Source organism: Neomonachus schauinslandi, chromosome 12 (genome assembly GCF_002201575.2).
Source record: "Neomonachus schauinslandi chromosome 12, ASM220157v2, whole genome shotgun sequence".
Lineage (NCBI taxonomy): Eukaryota > Metazoa > Chordata > Mammalia > Carnivora > Phocidae > Neomonachus > Neomonachus schauinslandi.
In genome coordinates this window covers 4,947,352-4,966,982 of record NC_058414.1, presented here as the reverse complement: position 1 = coordinate 4,966,982, position 19,631 = coordinate 4,947,352, and the positions used below count along the sequence as shown (strand labels likewise).

Sequence of the window (19,631 nt, the reverse complement as noted above, 5' to 3'; positions counted from 1 at the left end):
TAAAAAGAAAAAAAAAAAAAAAAGCGTCTTAACAAATATAAACAATGGCCTCAGAGAGAAAAGAGAAGATACTGTATCCAGGAAAGAAGACATGATACTATTTAAAAAATACGTAACAGGAAGGAGCTCTTGGAAATAAAAACATAGTCACAGAGTTTTAAAAATTCAAGAGTTGGACGATGAGGTAAAGGAAATTTCCAAGAAAGAGGAAAATGTTTTAATTAGGCAAAAATATTCAAGAAAAGTTAGAAAATTGATTTCGAACCCTCAGTATTCAATAATCAGAACCCAGGGAGAGACAGTGAAAACAGAGGGAAGAAGAAATCTGAAAGGAATGATGCTAGAACAGTCTGCAGCATTAAAGGATTTCTAGATTGCAGGGTTCCACAAATACCCCAGACCATGGGTGGAGAGCACTCCAGCCCAGGGCATGCTGTCAGACATTTCGGGGCTCCAAGGACGAGAGAGGGTCCTTAAAGCTCGTAGAGGGGAAGCGGACCACACGAAGAAAACAGAGCCAGCATCTATGACCGGCTGGTGAGGAGAACAGCATAGAAACAGTCATAGATTTTGAAGGTCTCCTAGAGTCACCTCACGTACATCTTGCCTTGGAAAGCTGACAGAGCCTGAGCCCCACTCTAACAAGGAAGTCAATTTTTAAAAAGGCCTGGGATCCAGAAAACAAGGGAGAAAAACAGCTGAGTCGAGGAAAAGCCATTTCCAGGAAACCCAGAAGAAAAAGTTAGAAAACAAATCAGTTACCAAGTTCAGAGAAATCAAAATGACCCAGAAAGAAAACATCAACATAGACGTGAAACGTCTCAGCTGGAGAAACTTCCTCTTGAAGATTTCTGTTTGATGGAATTAAATCTATTATAACTATATATGTAGAACTAGATAGTGTTAATTTAACCCTGAGCCATAAGTTCTGGAAAGATTGAGGAGGAACTGTGAGTGTGTGTGTGTGTGTGTCAGGGAGCTAAATCTTCCTCTTCTGGAGTAGAAAGCCAGTATCTAACATGGGGAAATCAAGAAATAGCAGAATAAGCGTATTATTTTTAAAAACAGAGTAAACGTCAAAAGAGAGGGTTTGAAGTGGTTCCTCTGGAGTGGGGGCAGTGTGGACCATGAGGTGCTGGCTAGGCTCTGAGCTTTGTGGAGTGACTTGATTTTCCTTCTGTCTGTGTTTTCCATGAAATATATTACAGAGCTGTATGGGTAAAGGAGGTGGACGTTGTGTATTGTAGTAGAAGGGTGGAAAGTATATGACTTTGAAAAGAAAAAGTAAAAACCAGGGACACCTGGGTGGCTCAGTTGGTTAAGCCTCTGCTTTCGGCTCGGGTCGTGGTCCCAGGGTCCTGGGATCGAGCCCCACATTGGGCTCCCTGCTCAGTGCGAAGCCTACTTACTTCTCCCTCTGCCTGCCGTTCCTCCTGCTTGTGCTTGTTCTCTCTCTCAAATAAATAAATAAAATCTAAAAAAAAAAAAAAAGTAAAGACCAAAAAATGTATGCCAACTGTTAGTAGTTAGAATCCGAGTGTTAACAAAGTGACTTGTTTTTCTTTCTTTTGCTTATGTAGTTTTTAAATATAAATTTATTTTGCAATAAATGTGTATTACTGAGAAAAATTTAAAAGGAGACTCTTTACACACACACGTACAAACACAGGAAACACCAGGCCCAGCCCAGAAGAGGACGTTGCCTTCTATGGAAGTGGGGCATGCGCGCAGTTCAGCACACACGCTGGGAGCCTGCGTTCCTAAACCAGGGAGCACCAGGGGTAGAACAGATCCACACCGGGGTGGGGTTGGTAGGCAGCCCTCCCACAACGAGCCCTTGAGCCATCAGGGACTGTTTCGACCCCAGGCAGGGACTCAGCTGTGGGCTCCCTGAGTGCAGGGACACAGCAGAGTAAATGGTTTTCCTTATTTGCACACACTGCACGTTCAAATGCAGTGCATTGAAATCCATCGATGAGAATGAACGGATGAAAACTTTGTATTGGGGAAGAGAGGAGAACATGCAGTCTTTATGCAGCCTTTCGAAGCTGTGAATTTGTCGTTGGGACAATTCTTCGGTGGGAGCAGGGTTTCTGCGTGGACAGAGCTTGACATCCCCTAGGCTGACACCGTGAGCCACAGTCTGACAAACTTCACTGTAATTCCGGTGCATGGGTGGCCCATCTGTGGACAGTGACTAGTCCTGGCTGCTCGGGAACATGCAGGGGCAGGGGAACAAGCGGAATTCCAGGCACAGTGAGCCCTGAGCCAGGCCCTTCTGCTCTCCCGCTGCATGGGTGCACATCATGGCAGCCCTTGCTCAAGTTTCCAGAAGGACTGGTTCTCTTCTGCATTTAACGAAGGGCGAAGGGTCCCCTTTCTCATATTTATTCTGAGGGGAAGTTACTAAGTCCCCTGACTGGCCTGAAATCCCTTGGCAATTTGGGGCAGAGCCCCAGCTCCCCCAGCTCAGAGGGGTCTTGGGATGTCTGTGAGCATCCTTGGGCCACCTCGGGGCCGCTCCTGAGCCGCACGGCAAGCCCTCACACCAGGGCATCCACCACCTGCCCTGGGACCCCAGAAAGGAACCTGGCAATCTACCAACGCTCCTTAGAGCACCGCATCCCATAGGCCAGCTTCTCTGAGTTGTGCACCCCACTCTCTGACACTGTCACCTTTCTCTGTGCTTCCCAGGTATCTCTGGGGTCCCAGATTGACCTGCAGAAAAAGAAGAGGCGAGCGCCAGCCCCCCCGACGCCACAGCCCCCGACGCCAAGCCCCCTGGTGCCCCCTCGCACGCAGGACAGGGAGGAGAACAGGAAGAGCACCACGGGTGAGTGCGCCGAGCTGCCGTCTGCACGCCCCTGAGCCTGGTCTTGCGTGGAATTCTGGCACTGCTATTAACTCTTGCAGTCGCGTCCTCCACTATGGCATTAACTCGGAAAATATTTATGCTAAGGAAAGAAAGTCTGGAAATAAACACCTGAGGGTTCACTTAGTATCTTACAGGCATATTTTCCGGGCATCATGGAGGCTCGGAGGTGGGGGGCAGGCGGAAAGGGTGGAGGATGGCTGAGGGTGCTCGAGAGGAGATGAGCGGCGCCAGACCGGCGAGTGCGCGCATGTGTGTGTCTCCCTGATGGAAGAATGTGTGTTCTTAGGATGACGTCTGTGGAGGCTGTTTTGAAAGACCTCTAGTCCCCAGGAGGTTTATAGATCAGTTGACAGTAGTTCCCTAATTTCTTGACCACCCTGTTTGAAATCGACCTCCGCTTTTACATGTGTAGCAAACACACACCCTGATATTTTTGGGAACAAGGAACCAAAAGGAAAAAGGATGGAACCGTAATATCTGTGAGCAGAGAGACATGTTAGATCATTAAATGCCACCTCCTCATGTTACAGGTGGCAGAGAGAGACGTGGCAGGGGTCTCTAGATCCAAGAGTCGGGGATGGTTCATTTAATTTTAAGCCAGTCCATGTTTGCAATTTCATTTATGTAGGAACAGATGTTGCTCTTGAGGAGCGGGGGTTGCCTGAGACAAGGCCCTGTGATTACAGGTGCATCAGCTCATTACAGAGGCCATCCGATGGCCATGTGGGCCTGATGCTACTTTACTCCATAGGGCACCCTCACATTCTCCCCTAGACCCCATGACTGTGGCCCCCAAAAGGAAGACTCCCAAGGATAAGCGCGTACATTGTCAGTGTCCGAAACTCTAATACAAGCTGCTTGGCTGTGTGTCAGCCATTTTCCCCCCAGGCAACACCTCCCTGTTCGTGTCTCAGCATTTCGCCACCAGGGAAGTGATGATCCTAAGGAACCATAGTCTATGTTTCATGCCAGTTCATCCTCTTGACCAGAGGAAAATACTACCAGATTTACAGAACCCATGATCAGCAGCTTCTCAAAATAAACCTCGTTGTCTCCTTTTCCGTGACGAGACCCCTGTTCTCCCTGCCGAGCTCTCGCCCACTCTTGTGGCAAAGGGATGACAGCCCTCAGATTTATGGTTCCTGCTTGCACTCGTAAGAAGCATCCACTGTAGGTGGTAGTGTGGATGCGGCTGAGTCGTGCCAACCTCCAGGCCAGACAGCCCATTTCAGACCAAGGGAGGGCCTCCCGATCAGCTGTGAAGGACTGACTGCCGGCTCGTGTCCCCACGCTTGGAGAACCTGGCCCGGGTGCGGGCAGGCAGCCAGTGCCCATGGTTGTTCAGGAGAGGGAGGTCGATGTTTGGAAACTGAAAACTGTACGGACAAGTCCCGCTCTAAGGAGCACATTACAGGGAGGAGGTATGGACGGTAGTAATTCACTACGAGCCTCTCTCTCATCTGTCAACTTTGGTTTGTGAAGATTGAGAAGGAAGCCAGAAGCTCCCTTCGGGCTGGCAGTGACCTTGAATACTTTGAGAGGTCAGGAGGATGGTAGAGGTCTTGGTAACAATTTTAAGGGAGACTTCCATCCCCATCAGGGATCCCCGTGAAGTAACGGTACGCTAGCGATCCCGCAAGCTGAACTTTGTTAACCGAAGTCTAGGCTTTACATTAACAGATACAAATGTGAAAAGTTACCCCTGCCCACACACCCCACACAAACGAGCATCTTTTTATTCAGCTACCTAGATATAAGAGGGGGAAAAAAATTGAAACTTGCACTAAAATGGTATTGGTTGGATTTGGGTCTGACCCAAGTTCCTTGGCAAACAAAACTGAGCCTTCTGGTAGAGAGAAGCTTCCAGGACAAAGCCTGTTCTCCCCACATGCCTTGCCCTTGGGGGTGACTTCCGTGGACCAACCAGACAGTGCTCATCCTGATGGCTTGTGGCTTCTTTGCACTTTGAGGTGACAAATGATGTCTAGCCATGGGGACATCACTCTTCTCCCACATCTAGAGAACTGTAATCAAGAGAAGGACTAAGTGGATATGTCTCTTGATGAAGAAATTATATTTCTTAATATTTATTTATTAATAATCTGATGGCAGGCATGAAGCACAGAGTCTCTTAGTTACTACATGACTCCAAACATAAAAGCTTGAAAACGTTTTTCAAAGAAATACTGGGAAGTATGATTTATGGCACAAGGGATATATATGGCTTTGTTATATTAAGTCATTGACCTTCAAAAATCTTATTAGCAGAAGAAAGCCATTTCTATAAAATGGCAAGTGGATCCCCCAGGTGTCAGCAGAGCAAAGAAGGGGCTGCCCCAAGGGTTCCAGAGGTCAGATGAAACAGAGATGCCCCCTCTAACTCTTTCTCCAAGTCGGGACCCTTTTCAAAACAAAGTTTGAAAATTATTACCCCAAACAGTGGAACAGATTGCTGATATAAATGGGCTTAAAGAGGTAAGCTGATTTAGTGGCTGCTTAATCCACAATAGTTAACAGGTAAAAATAACAAGAGGAAGCTAAAAAAAAAATAATCCCCAATAAAAACTAACATGTATAAAAGGAGTTCCTTTTAACGCAACAGAGCTGCCGAGGGGGCTTTTAAGAATCATTTCAAGCCCGGCATTTGGGAGTAGTTGTGCCTGCCAGAAACAAATTGCAAACAAGTAGGTATTTTCAGTTTGGCTCAAGGAGAGGACACTGTGTGTGTAAAATGTTAAAGCATGAGTGAGGCAGGATTTGGGGCCATGAGGTTGGATTTGATGGCTAGTGAGTTTGAATTTGGATACCGGGCGTGGCTGGATTTGTTGGCAGGCGTGGTTGAATTTGGTGCACGGTGAGGTTGACTTTGATACCAGGTGTGGTTGGATTTGGTGCCATGAGGCTGGATTTGGTGCCTAATGGGCCTCAATTTGGTACCAAGTGTGGTTGGATTTGATACCGGGTGTGGCTGGATTTCGTGGCAGGTGTGGTTGAATTTGATGCGTAGCGAGGTTGACTTCAGTACCGAGTGCTGTTGGATTTGGTACCGAGTGTGGTCAGATCTGGCGCCGGGTATGGCTGGATTTGGTGCTGGGTGTGGTTGGATTCGGTGCCATGAGGTTATTTTTGATGCCCGGGTGAGCGATGGCTGTGTGCCTTCCGTGGGAGGGCGGAGAGTCTTCGGGCTTACCTTCTGAAGTCGCCCCTGTTGATTCCATGTAGGTGTTGGACGGCAGGTGCCACAAAAGCCTCCCAGAGGCTCTGCTCGGGGGCCCCCCCCAGTTAGTGCTCCCCCTGCCCCCACCCTACCCTCCTCCTGACACAGACGTGGCGGAGCCTCTCGGCTTTCCTGGGGAGAGTACTGGTTCCGAGGCCTCGGACCTGAGACCCACACGTACGTGCCTCTTGTTTTCTTTCCCATATGTCAACTGCCCATCTCTCCGCTCACCGGTATCAGGGCTGGGTTTCCAGACTTTCCATTCTTGCTTTGGGGTGTTTGTGACGTTCCTCTCCAGCTTTTCTTTCTAAATGCTCAATGCAGTGTGTCCGATTTAACAGTGAATGCGCTCGGAATGCCATGCAGGTGCCCATAAAGAATGACTTAACTCATTAATCATTCACACTGCGGTCAGACCTCGGCCAAAATCGCACTGTGTGGGTGAAGACAGTCAGCTAGGAGCTACTGTTCCTCAAATTAGAACTAACCTCAGAAGTCTGCAGGTAGCAAGAGCCCACTCAGTCCAGCTCAGCAATTATGGGATTTTGTTGGTGAGCTCACTCCGGCAAGCTGAGAGTGCAGAGGGGAGCCGTGTTCAAGACCTGGGGGGACTTATGAATGAGGACCTTTGAATCGTATGGTCAGCGACCAAGCGGTAGGAGTGCTACCCTGCAGAAAGGGAAACAGAGGCAGCAGAAGGGGAAAGAGCTTGAGTTCCGTCTAGCAATAGCCAGAATTAAAGTCTCATTGTTTTCTACTTCTTGTCGCACCCTGGCTGAGACCGGGCTGTCTTCGTTGTCTCCTCAGGTTTCTTTGGGACTTCCATAAATACTGTGTATTTATGGAATAATAAATACCCTCCCTCCTGATGGGTAATCATTTTACATATTTAACCATATGTATTCTGATGGCGTCATCAGCATGGCAAGCCCGTGCTCGCCCCTTTGAGGATGACTCAGCTTGGCAGCGATGCTTCATCATAAAGGGGCACAATCCTGGACCATATTCTCAAAACAGTGTCCGCCACTCTACACTCCGCCCAGTGAGCAGCCGGGGCCCATGCGTGGGTGCGGCCTCTGGCTGGGAAGTTCATACTTTTCTGACAGTGGACCCCTTGATCTCTTTCTGTCTTCTTTGGAAATGATGATTAGCTCGCTGCCAGCTTCTGGGTAAAGAAGATAATTGTCGGATTACTTACCTACTGCTGTAGGAAAACTAATCCTGATTCATTCCATCTTTTCTGACAAATACTTATTTTCCATCCTTCAAATATGTTTGATCATCTTGACGTTGGACATGCTTCTGGGAAGCAAATAAGGTCTACAGGGTATGGAAAAGTAAAGGATCAGACATCTCAGTCAGAAAGATAACAGCCGAGGTGTAGACAGCTCTGGAGCTGTTCCGTCTCTGAAGAGAGTGGGTCTCAAGCCCATGAGCTTCGGGGGCCAACTCTGTGGATGCTGTCCTCATGCCCAGAATCCTCCTGTGGACCCTGGGCGATCCAGCGAGGGGAGGAATAGCCGAGGGAAAACAGCAAAGCTAAATGGCAATTAGGGGATTGTTGCAAGACCAGTAGATTGTGGATAGGACAGCCAGGCCTTGCATACTTGCCCACACCTGAACTGATGCAAACCTGCAGATCCCCACTTCCTCCCAGGCCTCCTTGCACTTGGGGGACACCATCGGTGTGTGGCGTCTGCTGGGGAGACTGGCAGGCGAGATTTGGGAGGGCTGCTTCCAAAGGCTGGCATCAGGCTTGGGTAGGAGAGCTTCCTCCTGGGTTTCTATGGTGCTGTGAAATCATTTCCCGCCCCTCCCTTAGAGAGAATGGAACCAGGCAACAGACAAAGGATGAGGTTCCCCATCTTCTTGCTTCATGGTTTCGCCCCACCCTCCCACCCCGCTCCCGGGCCCATGGTGTTCTCCCCATGCCTTCATTTCCCCAGACGTGTCATCAGACTCTCCTTGGCCCTCCGGTCATAATCCCCCCCACCCTCTTCCCCTCTCGGAAACGCCAGTAACCTAGTGAAGAAGAGCGGGAGGGATGGGGGGAGAGGGGCCCTGTGAGGTAGGGAGCTGGGGCTCCACAAAGTCTCCTCCTCCTCCTGCTCCCTGCTCCTGTCTCCTGGCTGCCCCTGCACCAGAACTGAATGCATCCAACTCAGAGCTTCTATTTTACCCAACGTGCAGAACTTTCCTGACCACTTTTTGCAGCATCGAAAACCGGGATCTCCTACCCAACCAGGCAGAAAGCACCCTGCCTTCTTTGATTCGGGACTTCAGAGCAGTGAAGGAAAACAAACCCTGTGTTGTCATCTGTCTTATTTTTTCACAAGATGTTGAAACCTGGGTATTTCTTCCACCTGTCACAAGGGGGCTATTGGCTGTTGGCACGTAACTGCTGGATGTGAATTTGGGCCCCTTGCTGGCGTATACAGTCTCACCTTCTGGTCAGACTTCTGGCTATTTGCAGCAGTGTGGAAGGAAGCTGAGTGGAGATGGTTTTATGCCAGCCTTAAGCTCTTGTACTTCTCCTGCATTCCTTGTAAAAGAAATGATGTGCTTCTAGTGGAGACCGACCCCGAGTGCCTGCAAGGGCTGGGTGGTCCACGAGGCATGTCACATGTGACATCTTGCTCAGTCCCCACCCCAGCGCGGGGGGTAGGTTCTGTCACTGGAGGAAACTGAGTCAAAAGGACTTACATCACTGGCGCAGGGTCTTATCACAGGATAGGTTCAGCAGGAATTCCCGTTAGGGTATCTTGACCCTCAGTTGCTGCTCTGTCCACCACCCGTCCAGTTTTCCCCACCATTCCAGAAATTCCTACGGGCACATCTTTGGCTTCGCACATTCCTTGTTATACAGATAGTATAGTCCACTCAGGTTGTTAAAAAGAGGAAACATGCATTTTGTTGAAAGCCGTGAGCTCAGCCAACCTCAGGGATAAGAAGGATGAAAGAGCTGATGGATGCTGGTCTGTACACAGATGAAGGAGGTGCAAGAAGACGTGAAATGGGTCGAACACAGCACCACCCTTCATTCTGATGTCTCTCCAGAACTTTTGGTTCTGGCCATTTTCCCTCACCCTGACCCTGACTTCTGTTGGATCTTGGTGCAGCCCCCATCCTCATGCTTTGCTGATATACCCCACCTAGCTGCTGACAGCCTCCCCTTCCACTGACCCGAGAACTCGCTGGACGTCAGCCCTGAGCCCAAGCACAGATGCTTCGTTTCCTGTCTTCATGCTGAACATGTTACCAATACCTGGCACGTGGCCATGAAAGCCACATTCACCTGCAACAAAGATAAATGGAGAAGACCGTGTGTTCTAGGTCAGCGCCGCATTTATCTGCCACCCCTGCACTCTTTTTGAGCCAACGAATGGTTTGTAGGCAGAAGAGATACAGTGACCACCCACTAATGCGTGTTCTGACTGAAGAGGCCCCCGTACGCAGCCCGTCCTCCAGCTCCGCCTGGGTATCAGAGGGATGTGAACTCTCTGCACACTCTAGCCACACACCCGGCCGGGGTCTCAGGGACCCATCCCACCACGCCTCATGCCTGCAGTCCAGATTCCTCCCCCATCCAGGTGTTTACTCTTTACCCCCATGTTGTATTGCACACACTGGTTCAAGCCACTTGGAGGCCATGCCAGTCTTATTCATGTTTGTATCTGTTCGTCAGCAAACACACAGCATTCACTCAGTAGCAGAATATGCCAGAAAATGTCTCCTTGTGAATCACTAAGTATCAGGTTACAATGATAAAGCTCTTCCCTTCAGCTTCATTGAACTGAGATGGGTTCCAGGCTAAAGGGCATCCAGTACCAGCTCAGCTCTGTCTATGGGATACTCTCCACGGGGTCAGCACTGCGTCAAACCCTTGTTGTGGTCGCACTTGAGAAAGATGTGAGGATCTCAGGAATATCCAGCATCCTAGCCTCCGCTTCTTTCTTACTTGTTTCCGGCTCTGGCCTACCCGTTAGGATGCCTTCCAATGGTCGCCATCTCCTGTGCTCACCCCCTTGTGTAATCCCCTACCCATGAACATGGACTGGGTTTAGTGACTAACATTGCTGAACAGAATGTGGCAGAAGCAGTGGGATGTTACCTGTCACTTCTGAGATTAGGTTTAAAAAAAGACGGTGGCATCCATCTTGGATTCCCTCTCTCCCTCGCTCATTCTGAGGAAAGCCAGCTGCCATGTTGAGAGCCGCTCTGTGGGGAGATCCACGTGGCAAAAAAAAAACGGAGGGAGCCTCCAGCCAACAGCCAGTGAGGAACTGAGATTCTCAGCCCACTGAGCATGAGAACTGAGTCCTGCCAACTCCCACTGGAGGGAGCCTAGAAGCAGATGCTCCCTCAGCAGAGCCCATAGTTGAGACCACAGCCCAGGGGCACCTCGTTTGCAGCGCTGTGAGAGACCTAGACTCAGAGGCAGCCAGCCAAGCTGTGCCCACAGAAACTGTGAGATAATTCATGCTTATTGTCTTAAGCCTCTGCGTCTTGAGGTAATGTGTTCTGTAGTAACAGATCACCAGTATAAGCTGAAAGAAAGAGAAACCCCTCTCAAGCCTACCTCCACAGTCGGGGAACCCCTCATCTCCCGGAACTGGAAGCCCAGAGTGGGACGGACTGCACTTCGGTGAAGCCTAAAGTTGTCACCAGGGACTGAGGCTCTTTCAGTGTCTTCTCTAAATCATCTTTGGGGTCGACCTCCTCTTCGGGCTGGTCCTGAGGGCGCTCCATGCACCACATCCAGACACCAGAATTTTCAAAGGAGGCAGAGAGACTATCTCTTCTAATGGTTGCATGGGGAACCTTTCCCAGATGCCTCCAACTGCAGTTTCCATTATGTCTCATTGACCACCATTGGGTAATACACTGCCCCAGTCTCTGCTGAGAACGGAGTCACCCAAGGTGATGGAAGCCCATCCCGACAGCTGGGGACAGGATCAACTTCCTCTGGAAGTGGAAGTCACTGGTCAACACCAGAGCTCTGTGAACTGGAAATGCAGGGAATGCATGCTGTGTAAACAGCCCACGGCTTCCCCTACACTCGGGTTGCAACCCCAGGTTTAGTTGCCGTCTGGAGCTCATCAGGCATGTTGTGAGCGGGTGCAGAGAGAGGACCGTGAGCCAGTGGGGAAGATGAAGTAGACAGAATGCAGCCTTTTCCAAGTCAGCTGAGGGGCCAGTGTGAGGTGTGTGTGCCCAGAGCTCGTGGACTTGCTCTCTGCCACACCCCGGGGGCAGAAGAGGGGCTCCTCTCTCCCGGGTCCTGCTCTCAGTGCCTCCTGGCAGCCGTGGCCGGGATGGCCTGTGGAGTCTGAGTTGGTGTATACTTATTGCACACATAGGAGGAAAATTCCTGAGCTGTGTCCCGTTTCAAAGCCTTACAGCACAAACGTCACTGTGAGTATAATTATGGTGACAGTGGAATAGGGCTTCCCGGGTCTGTCTTCTGAATTCCATGTGTTTCATGCAAATAAGCTTTCTTACTAACCCGTCCACATCTAATCTTGCACTTAGGTGCCTCGGGTGCATGGCTAAGGCAATACACTTGTGCACATGGAATCTTTTTTTCCCCTGCAACTTTCTAATCAGCTTGCTTTCTGCTGACATTGGATTTCAGCGGAGCCTTCCTTGTGAATGACCATGATGCGGCCTATGTGGCTAGTTGCATTGCGTTGTGTGTTCCCAAGACTTGCAGAGCTGGTCTCGACTGGGCCTTTACCAAGTCATCCCTCACATATTCCAATGAGAAGACCCTGGAGATTTAAAGATCAATGCGTACAGAGTTCAAATTACAGATCCTCAGTGGGCTTTATATTTTTACAATTAAACTATTCAATGACTATCCTTTTAGTAGACATTTTCCTATGATAGGTTTGAGTACATCAGTCTTCCCTTGGCTATACTTCGCTGGGGTGATTGGCAAAGGATTTTGAAGGCATGCAGGAAAAATGGGTCCCTGTCCCCTGATCCAAATGACCTGTCTAGTCATAGCACCTCCAGCAACACCACGAAGGTTTCTAGGTGGTTGGTTTTCAATCTGTGATTAAGTAGCCCGTTCTAAAGAATTTTAAGGAAATTCTAAAATAGGGAAATAAAATGAGAGAAAATAGCTAGCCATTTTAAATTAGACATAGTAATTTGAGTTTGCTTCATATAAAATTCATAATAATCATCATAATCATAAATCGTATTTTAGGCAGAGTGACTCAGCAGAAGAACCGAGGATGTAGGAGTACGTTGGGCACAGCTCTGTGGCTTACTGGCAAATGGCTGTAATCAAATCCCCACACTCTGGGCCAGATGCTCCCTAAAGGCTCTGGCTCTGTGATCAGCCGTGAACTTGCCTGAGTGCAGAGCAGAAAGCAGGAAAAGATAGGCAAGAATTTTGCTAACACCCCTCAGTTGAGACCAGGCTTCTGTTTAAAGTTACCTAACAGTGTGCTCTAAAATCTGAACCAAAATTAAACACTTTGCCTGTCTCAAAACAAAGCAGTTAATCTTCAACCTTATGACACAAAGACAATTCTGGGAATCTTGTTTGTGGTGGAAGCACCCTTGAAGCCTGGCAGGTGTGTGGACTTCAGAGCGAGCCCAGGGAAGCACTCTTGCCCTGGTCTGGTGTGTGTTTGCCATTTTCCTTCCCCGAGCAGGAGAGCTGGCCACACAGCCGCTCCCACTGCCATGGGAAAGGGCGAGCATCCAGGAAAACAGGAAGTGGGTAGTGAGCAAATAGAAGGAAACTGGTGACTGTGGGAGCAGAGCCTGTCCCTACTCAGAAGCGTGTTGGAAAAAAAATGGAACGGGATCTTTAGCCTGGTGTTATCGTACCTTGAAAACCATGAAATCCACCCAGCATGAACTAAAGACTGAATGCTACTTAGAAGCAAAGCAGTGAGAATCACGATAGGGCTACGGATAGCATTTTTAAAACTCCCCCAAACTTACTTCCCTTTGCTAATTATTTTTCAGTGCTTTATTTACAAGCTGCTATGTCCCTGACCCAAGAGAGAATTGAAGGAGTTAGTGACAAGTCAGTGCAACAGGTGTGGGCTGGACCCGGCTCACACCAGCTAGTGAGAACAGACCATTGAAATCTCGGGAATTTTGCAAGCCAATCGCTAAGCGGGACTGTTATTAAAAAGTCAATTATGTAAGCTAAGCTTACAAATGATACAAAAAATATAGCAAACATTGAAAATTCATCACTTCCTAATGATTTTACGACATGTTACTATTTCTGGGTTTTTGAGGTTATATACATATCTCGAATCACTATGATTCAATAGCATTGTGACAGTGAAAATACCATATAATAGTGTGCTATGGCGCATCCCCTTCCAATGCCACATTCAGCGACTGGCATCCATAGCTGGAAATCAGTCATAGAGGGTTAAGGGAGCTGAGGGTTATATGGAATTTACAACAAAGAGGGGTGCCTGGATAGCTCAGTCAGTCCCACTCTTGATTTCGGCTCAGGTCATGGTCTCAGGGTCGTGAGTTCAAGCCCCACATCGGGCTCGGCGCTCCGCACCAAGTCTGCTTGTTCCTCTCCCTCAGCTCCTCCTCCCCACCCCACTCTCTCTCTCTCTCTCATAAATAAATAAAATCTTTAAGATAAATAAATAAATAACTTCCACTGTTTAAAAAAAAAGAATTTACAACAAAGAGTATCATATATTTTATTTTCGCTTGTAAATTTTGTGCTATCCATGCTTTATATCAGTAGGACTTTATCCATCAATCTATTGATGGATTGATCTATCTATCCCTTTTATTTTTTCCTGAGAGCCGGTTCCTAACCATTTACCAATCTACCACTGCAGAGGAAGAGCAAATAGAAGTAGGAATGCTGACAGCAAATTTATCTTTGGTTTTCATAAGCTGTTTGCCAAGCCCCATGCTAGCACAAAGAATCTCAATGGGTGTCTGTGTCTCCTGAAGCTTTAACTTGTAGCATGAAGTCAGACTGGATAGAAAAACCTTTTTTTTAACATCAAAAGATATGAGGACTTCTTTCTGAATTCATGTAAATTTAAGTTCTTCACAGAAGTAAGGAATGGACAGCTTGATTTTTCAGGATTATTATTAAATATCATTAGTCCAAGAGTGAATAGATTAGGAAGAAGCATTCCCCTGCTGACACTAGTCTTCTAGATTATTGTTTTAGGATTTGTCTGAGATGATGTGAATTCAGACACAGCCCTTCTTTATTTTAAGCCCTATCCCTGAGACCCTCACGGGCTTAAGCTACTTGCAAGGAATGGCCCTTTCTCAGAGGGGTCAGTCTCCCACTGAGAAGCTTCCCGAAAGGGGTTTGCTTCTTCAGAACAGTAGATCTCAACACGCATGTGTGAGTGAGGTCTTTCTCCAGCTCAGCAAATCAATCCGTATTTTCTCAGTTAATGCCTGAGCCTTGCTCAGGAACGGCATTATCAGGGTCGGGATGGATTGGTCTGCCATGAAGGGCATCATGAAATGATATTATCTGTTTTCCCCTGGAGCTCTGCAAGTAACTTGGACTTTTTGCCAAATAGTAACAAATGGCTTTTGCCTACCGGCTGGCCGGCAACTCTACCTGCAATGTCTTTAAGGTTGTAGCTAAATCTGAATGATTGTATTTGACAGCCTAAAAGACAACAGTGAGTTCAGCGCTGATTATGATCCAGTTCTTCCAAGGGACAGAACTGTGTATGTTGGATCAGTAGACCTTTTTAACAACTGACATCCACAAAGACTAGGAGGAAACAGAAGAAATAACAATCATATGATGTGGCCGATACATCACTATCTACGGCGTTAAATCTCCAGGGGCTGGAAGGTGAATGATGATGGTGATATTTATTTTGCCAGAGTTTGTCTTCATATGTTGCCATTTATTTTCCCCCCACAGTTTATTGCTGTGCATCATTCCCTACTCATGCCAAGCGCTTCTGACGGATGTCCCTTCCTGGAGCTCCGTACCTCTGACTTTCCCTGTGCCTCTGCTATCCTGACTCCCATTCTCCTGTTCTTCTACCTGTCGGCATAAAAGGGCTCATTTGTACCCCCGCAGTCTACTTTCTCTAGAATTTACGTATAAATGCATAAACAACAGAGACTTGTGTGACCGACGTTCACGTTTCCTCACAGGAGGTAAAGCCTTGTCTGTGCAGATTCTAGGTTGATGACCTTGACCTATCCGAAATTACCCTTTCATTGGTTCTTGGGTATGTTTCTGTTAAGGACCTTGCTTTATTCTGATTCATTATTAATTTGTGTTTTTCTTATTTGATATACTCAGTTACAGAATATATTCTCCATTTAAAGTAGATTGTGTCCACAAAGTGACCATGTAGTCAATTTAGATACACCTGAAATATTCTGTCTACCTGGTAAAACTTAAGTGCCTGAAATACGTGAACTATATAAACTATATAACTATATAATCTGTAGGAACTCACAACTCATACACACACACACGCATACACACACACATACACACATTCACACACACATACACACATTCACACACACGTATATACATACATACACACACATATGTACATACATTCAGGGATACATAGGACCCAACTTTTTTTAAGTGTTTCTCAGATTTTCCTATTACTGTGTTCTCTGCCATGTAGACGGTTTACAAAAAGAAAACAGAGGAAGGCAGATGCGTCTTGCTTCATCTGTTAATTATGCATTCAGTCATTCACCCATTCATTCACCAAACATTGAGAACTCGCTTGATGCCAGGCTTTGTGCCAACAATGGGGGCTATTACAGTGAAGAGCACATGGCCTCTGCCCTTGGATTTCACTCACCCGTGGCCCCCCACACACAAGCAAAGAAGTAATGATGATTCCATTGGATAAACGCTAGTCTGGTGGTTTGTCCAAGTGGTAAAGACACTCGAGGATATGATGACCATATCCACATGGGCATGCTGCCTTCTCTTTCTGGAGTGCAGGGTCCCTTTCTCATCTTGAGAAAACCCAACCAGTTATTGAGAATGAGTCACCTCGGCAGTCCTAAGACAGAAGGAGTAGGTGGAAATAATCAAGTTAAGATTCAGGGTTTATGAAGAACAACTTGCTTGCTTTGATTAACTTTGATCATTGTGCAGAGATGCACTTGAACCGGAGAGGCTTATCATGTTTCTCTCCAAAAGATGTTTTAAATGTTATTTCTCAAAGTAAGAAAAAAAGAATCAGTGAGTGTTTTTTACTTGTATGACTGTTGTCTGGTTGGTCACAATAAAACTATTAGTGATGATTAAGATAGGAATTATCAGAGCTGACATTGGTATTAATAATTAAGAAATACAAGCTGGAGCTTACAGAAATATATAGCTAGAGCTATATAGAACCAATCTAGTGCCATGTGTTGGTGGAAAAAAGCCCAGAAAGTTACAGATATTACTCACAAGGAAAGAGAGGACAAGTTGGTGTCTTTTTGTTTTGTTTGTTTGTTGTGTGTGTGTGTTTTCTTTTTTTTGCATTGAAATAAAGAACTTTTGTCTGATAAGTAGCAATCACTTGACCTCAAATTATTAAGTGGGGAAAGTCTAAACAAGAAAAGGTAATGTTTACCTAAATGTTGGGGAAAGCATCAAGATTTATGACCCAGACATTAAGATTGTAGAAGATTGTATATAATTAGAGCAATGAGCATTTGTGTGAGAAGTAGCTATTATGCTGAAGAAAAAGAGCAGTCGAAAAATCTTAAGGCAAAAAGGAGACCAGGGAAAGGTGATGTTACTCATAGAATTATTGATTATGAAAACATAAAATATAAAGAAACATATGTCAAACTTTACTGAAAACAAGAGGACATAGATGTGTACGTGTGGACACGGAGAACAAACTCAATAAAGCTACACCAATTCACATGATGAATAGAATCAGCCACAAAGTTAGCCAAAGACATGGATTTTTGGTTTTATCTCAGGGCTCTCTTGCACCATGATGGCCTGATACACAGCTGGGGAAAATTCAGGGCAATTCGATGGCCAGGATTCCGAGATCTACATATGTCATGACACCGGACTAACCAGCGTTAGAATCTTCTAGGTATCAGATTAACTCAGTGAAACATTTTTCCTCCAGGCATTTGCATTTCAGAGAGGTTTTCCTTTCTGGTTCACCTCAGAACCCATCCCTCCTGGGGGTTATTCATTCTCCATAGAAGTCAGTAGGAGAACTGTGTCTTTGGTCCATAATGTGACACATGCTATCAAGAGTCACAGTAAAAGAAAATAAATTTGTGGCCATTCACATTTCTAAGCAGAGACACAGATCAAGCAGACCTGGTGGCTGGCCCATAGGCCTGCTGGTTGACAGAGGAGCCCCTCAGGAATAGAGTTCTGTAGCAAGTGCCAAGGTGAAAGAAAAATTAACTCTATGCTGTTTTTCTTTTTTTTTTTTTTTTTTAAAGATTTTATTTATTTGACAGAGAGAGACACAGCGAGAGAGGGAACACAAGCAGGGGAAGTGGGAGAGAGAGAAGCAGGCTTCCCGTGGAGCAGGGAGCCCGATGCGGGGCTTGATCCCAGGACCCTGGGATCATGACCCGAGCTGAAGGCAGACACTTAATGACTGAGCCACCCAGGCACCCTGATCTTTTTTTTTTTTCAAAGATTTTATTTATTTATTCGACAGAGAGAGACACAGCGAGAGAGGGAACACAAGCAGGGGGAGCGGGAGAGGGAGAAACGGGCTTCCCGCAGAGCAGGGAGCCTGATGTGGGACTTGATCCCAGGACCCAGGGATCATGACCTGAGCTGGAGGCAGACGCTTAACGACTGAGCCACCCAGGAGTCCCTTTATTTATTTATTTAACAGAGAGAGAGAGAGAGAGAGAGAGATAGCAAGAGCAGGAACACAAGCAGCGGGGAGTGGGAGAGGGAGAAGCAGGCTTCCCACTGAGCAGGGAGCCCGATGCGGGGCTCGATCCCAGGATCCCGGGATCATGACCTGAGCCGAAGGCAGACGCTTAACGACTGAGCCACCCAGGCGCCCCGACTCTGTGCTGTTTTTCAAGTACAAAACTACAACTACAAAAATTCACTCTATGCTGTTTTTCAACTGCAAATGGCATAAATTCTTCTGTTTTCATCAGAGACAATATCAGCAATGGATAGTAGAATGTGCTGTAATTTCATGCAATCCTGTTTATGAAGATTCTAAAATTATTTAGTTGTAAATAAATGCTCCTGGCTCTGCAGATGAAACAGTTTGGGAAAATCTTAACACAGTTTACTCACTGGCATTTTATTTTAGCTCCCATTACAATCACTCACACGTTGCCCCTGCGTGGTGATGCTTATGGACTGCCCGCCGTCATGGTTTTCCTGTTGATTTGGGTCCTTAACTTGGTACTGTGTATTCGCAACTTCCATATCTGAGGGAATCTGATTCAAAACGTGTCCACGTGTGGACTAACGTTCTCTGTCACAAAATGCACTTCTCTATAATAGAAACAAGGCTACAGATTAGAGGAGGTGAGGGCCCTGCACTCAGGTATGGAAGGTGTCTTGAGTCAGCCAATTCTACATCGTCCAGGAGTTAATCCACTCACAGAGCACTTCTGTCCCCTCTGAGTAGTGTGTGCATGCGTGCGCATGCATGTGTTTTAACTACTTCCATCATTTATATCCAAGGAATGTGGAGCAGGAGAAAAACTCAAAATTGTTTTGGCCCTTATTAATCACCATGGTAAAACAACAACAAGCAAACTTCAAATGCTTCAGTGAAGATGAAGGTCCCAGTCATAAAAGAAATGAGTCTTGGGGATATCTGTGGCTTATTTGTGGTTTATTCTGTAGTTCCCATGCTTCATTTGTGACAAATACAAACACAGAATTGGTAACCCTGCCACCCAAAACTCTTCACTGGAAACTGCGAGATTAAATTTATCATCACTTTCTGTGTTTATTTTGCCCTTCAAGACTTTTCTACAACCTTTCTCTTTCTTTCTTAAGAAAATAATAAATTTTTATTACTAAGGGTGAAGCTGTGTAAATGTCAGGAGGTTGTATCTTCCCATCTCCTTCAGTAAAGAAAAAAAACGACAAGAGATGAAAGGTTCTGAGGTTATTTAGACTGGCTACCTTGTTTCCAGGGCAATAAATGTGCTGTCCAGCCCTTAGGGAGTTAAAGTGAGGGGGGGGGGGGGGAATAGACAAACGTGTAATCTAAATCAGAACACAGTGGCCAGTGTGCATCACCCTTATTTCTTCGGCTTGTGAAGAACTAGCATTGATGAGAAAACATACCTTCCCATGTTTTGACTGAATTAGAACCGGTAAGTGGGGAATATAAACACTTCTGGAATAGCACAAATTCTAAATTAAAAGAAGAAAATGGACAGCAGGTGGCCACATCTGGCCTACAGACATGCCCTGTTGGCCGAGTGGAATTGCCAATATTAAGTTAGATTTGCCCCAAAATTTTGTTGCCCCTGGAATGCATAAAGAGCCTCCCTTCTGTGCTGTCTCCCCTTCTTTCAAGGCTGGGAGATCACCCCGCACTGCACACC

General features: G+C 46.7%; 1 protein-coding gene across 1 annotated transcript in view; it reads left to right on the top strand.

Annotated features, from left to right (window-relative positions):
• The window catches only part of COBL (cordon-bleu WH2 repeat protein), a 289,484-nt gene that overhangs the window by 208,341 nt on the left and 61,512 nt on the right, over positions 1 to 19,631 (top strand). The window contains exon 8 of the mRNA XM_044920215.1: positions 2,695 to 2,833. Within this exon, the coding sequence (XP_044776150.1) occupies positions 2,695 to 2,833 (139 nt within the window). The remainder of the gene's footprint in view (positions 1 to 2,694; positions 2,834 to 19,631) is intronic.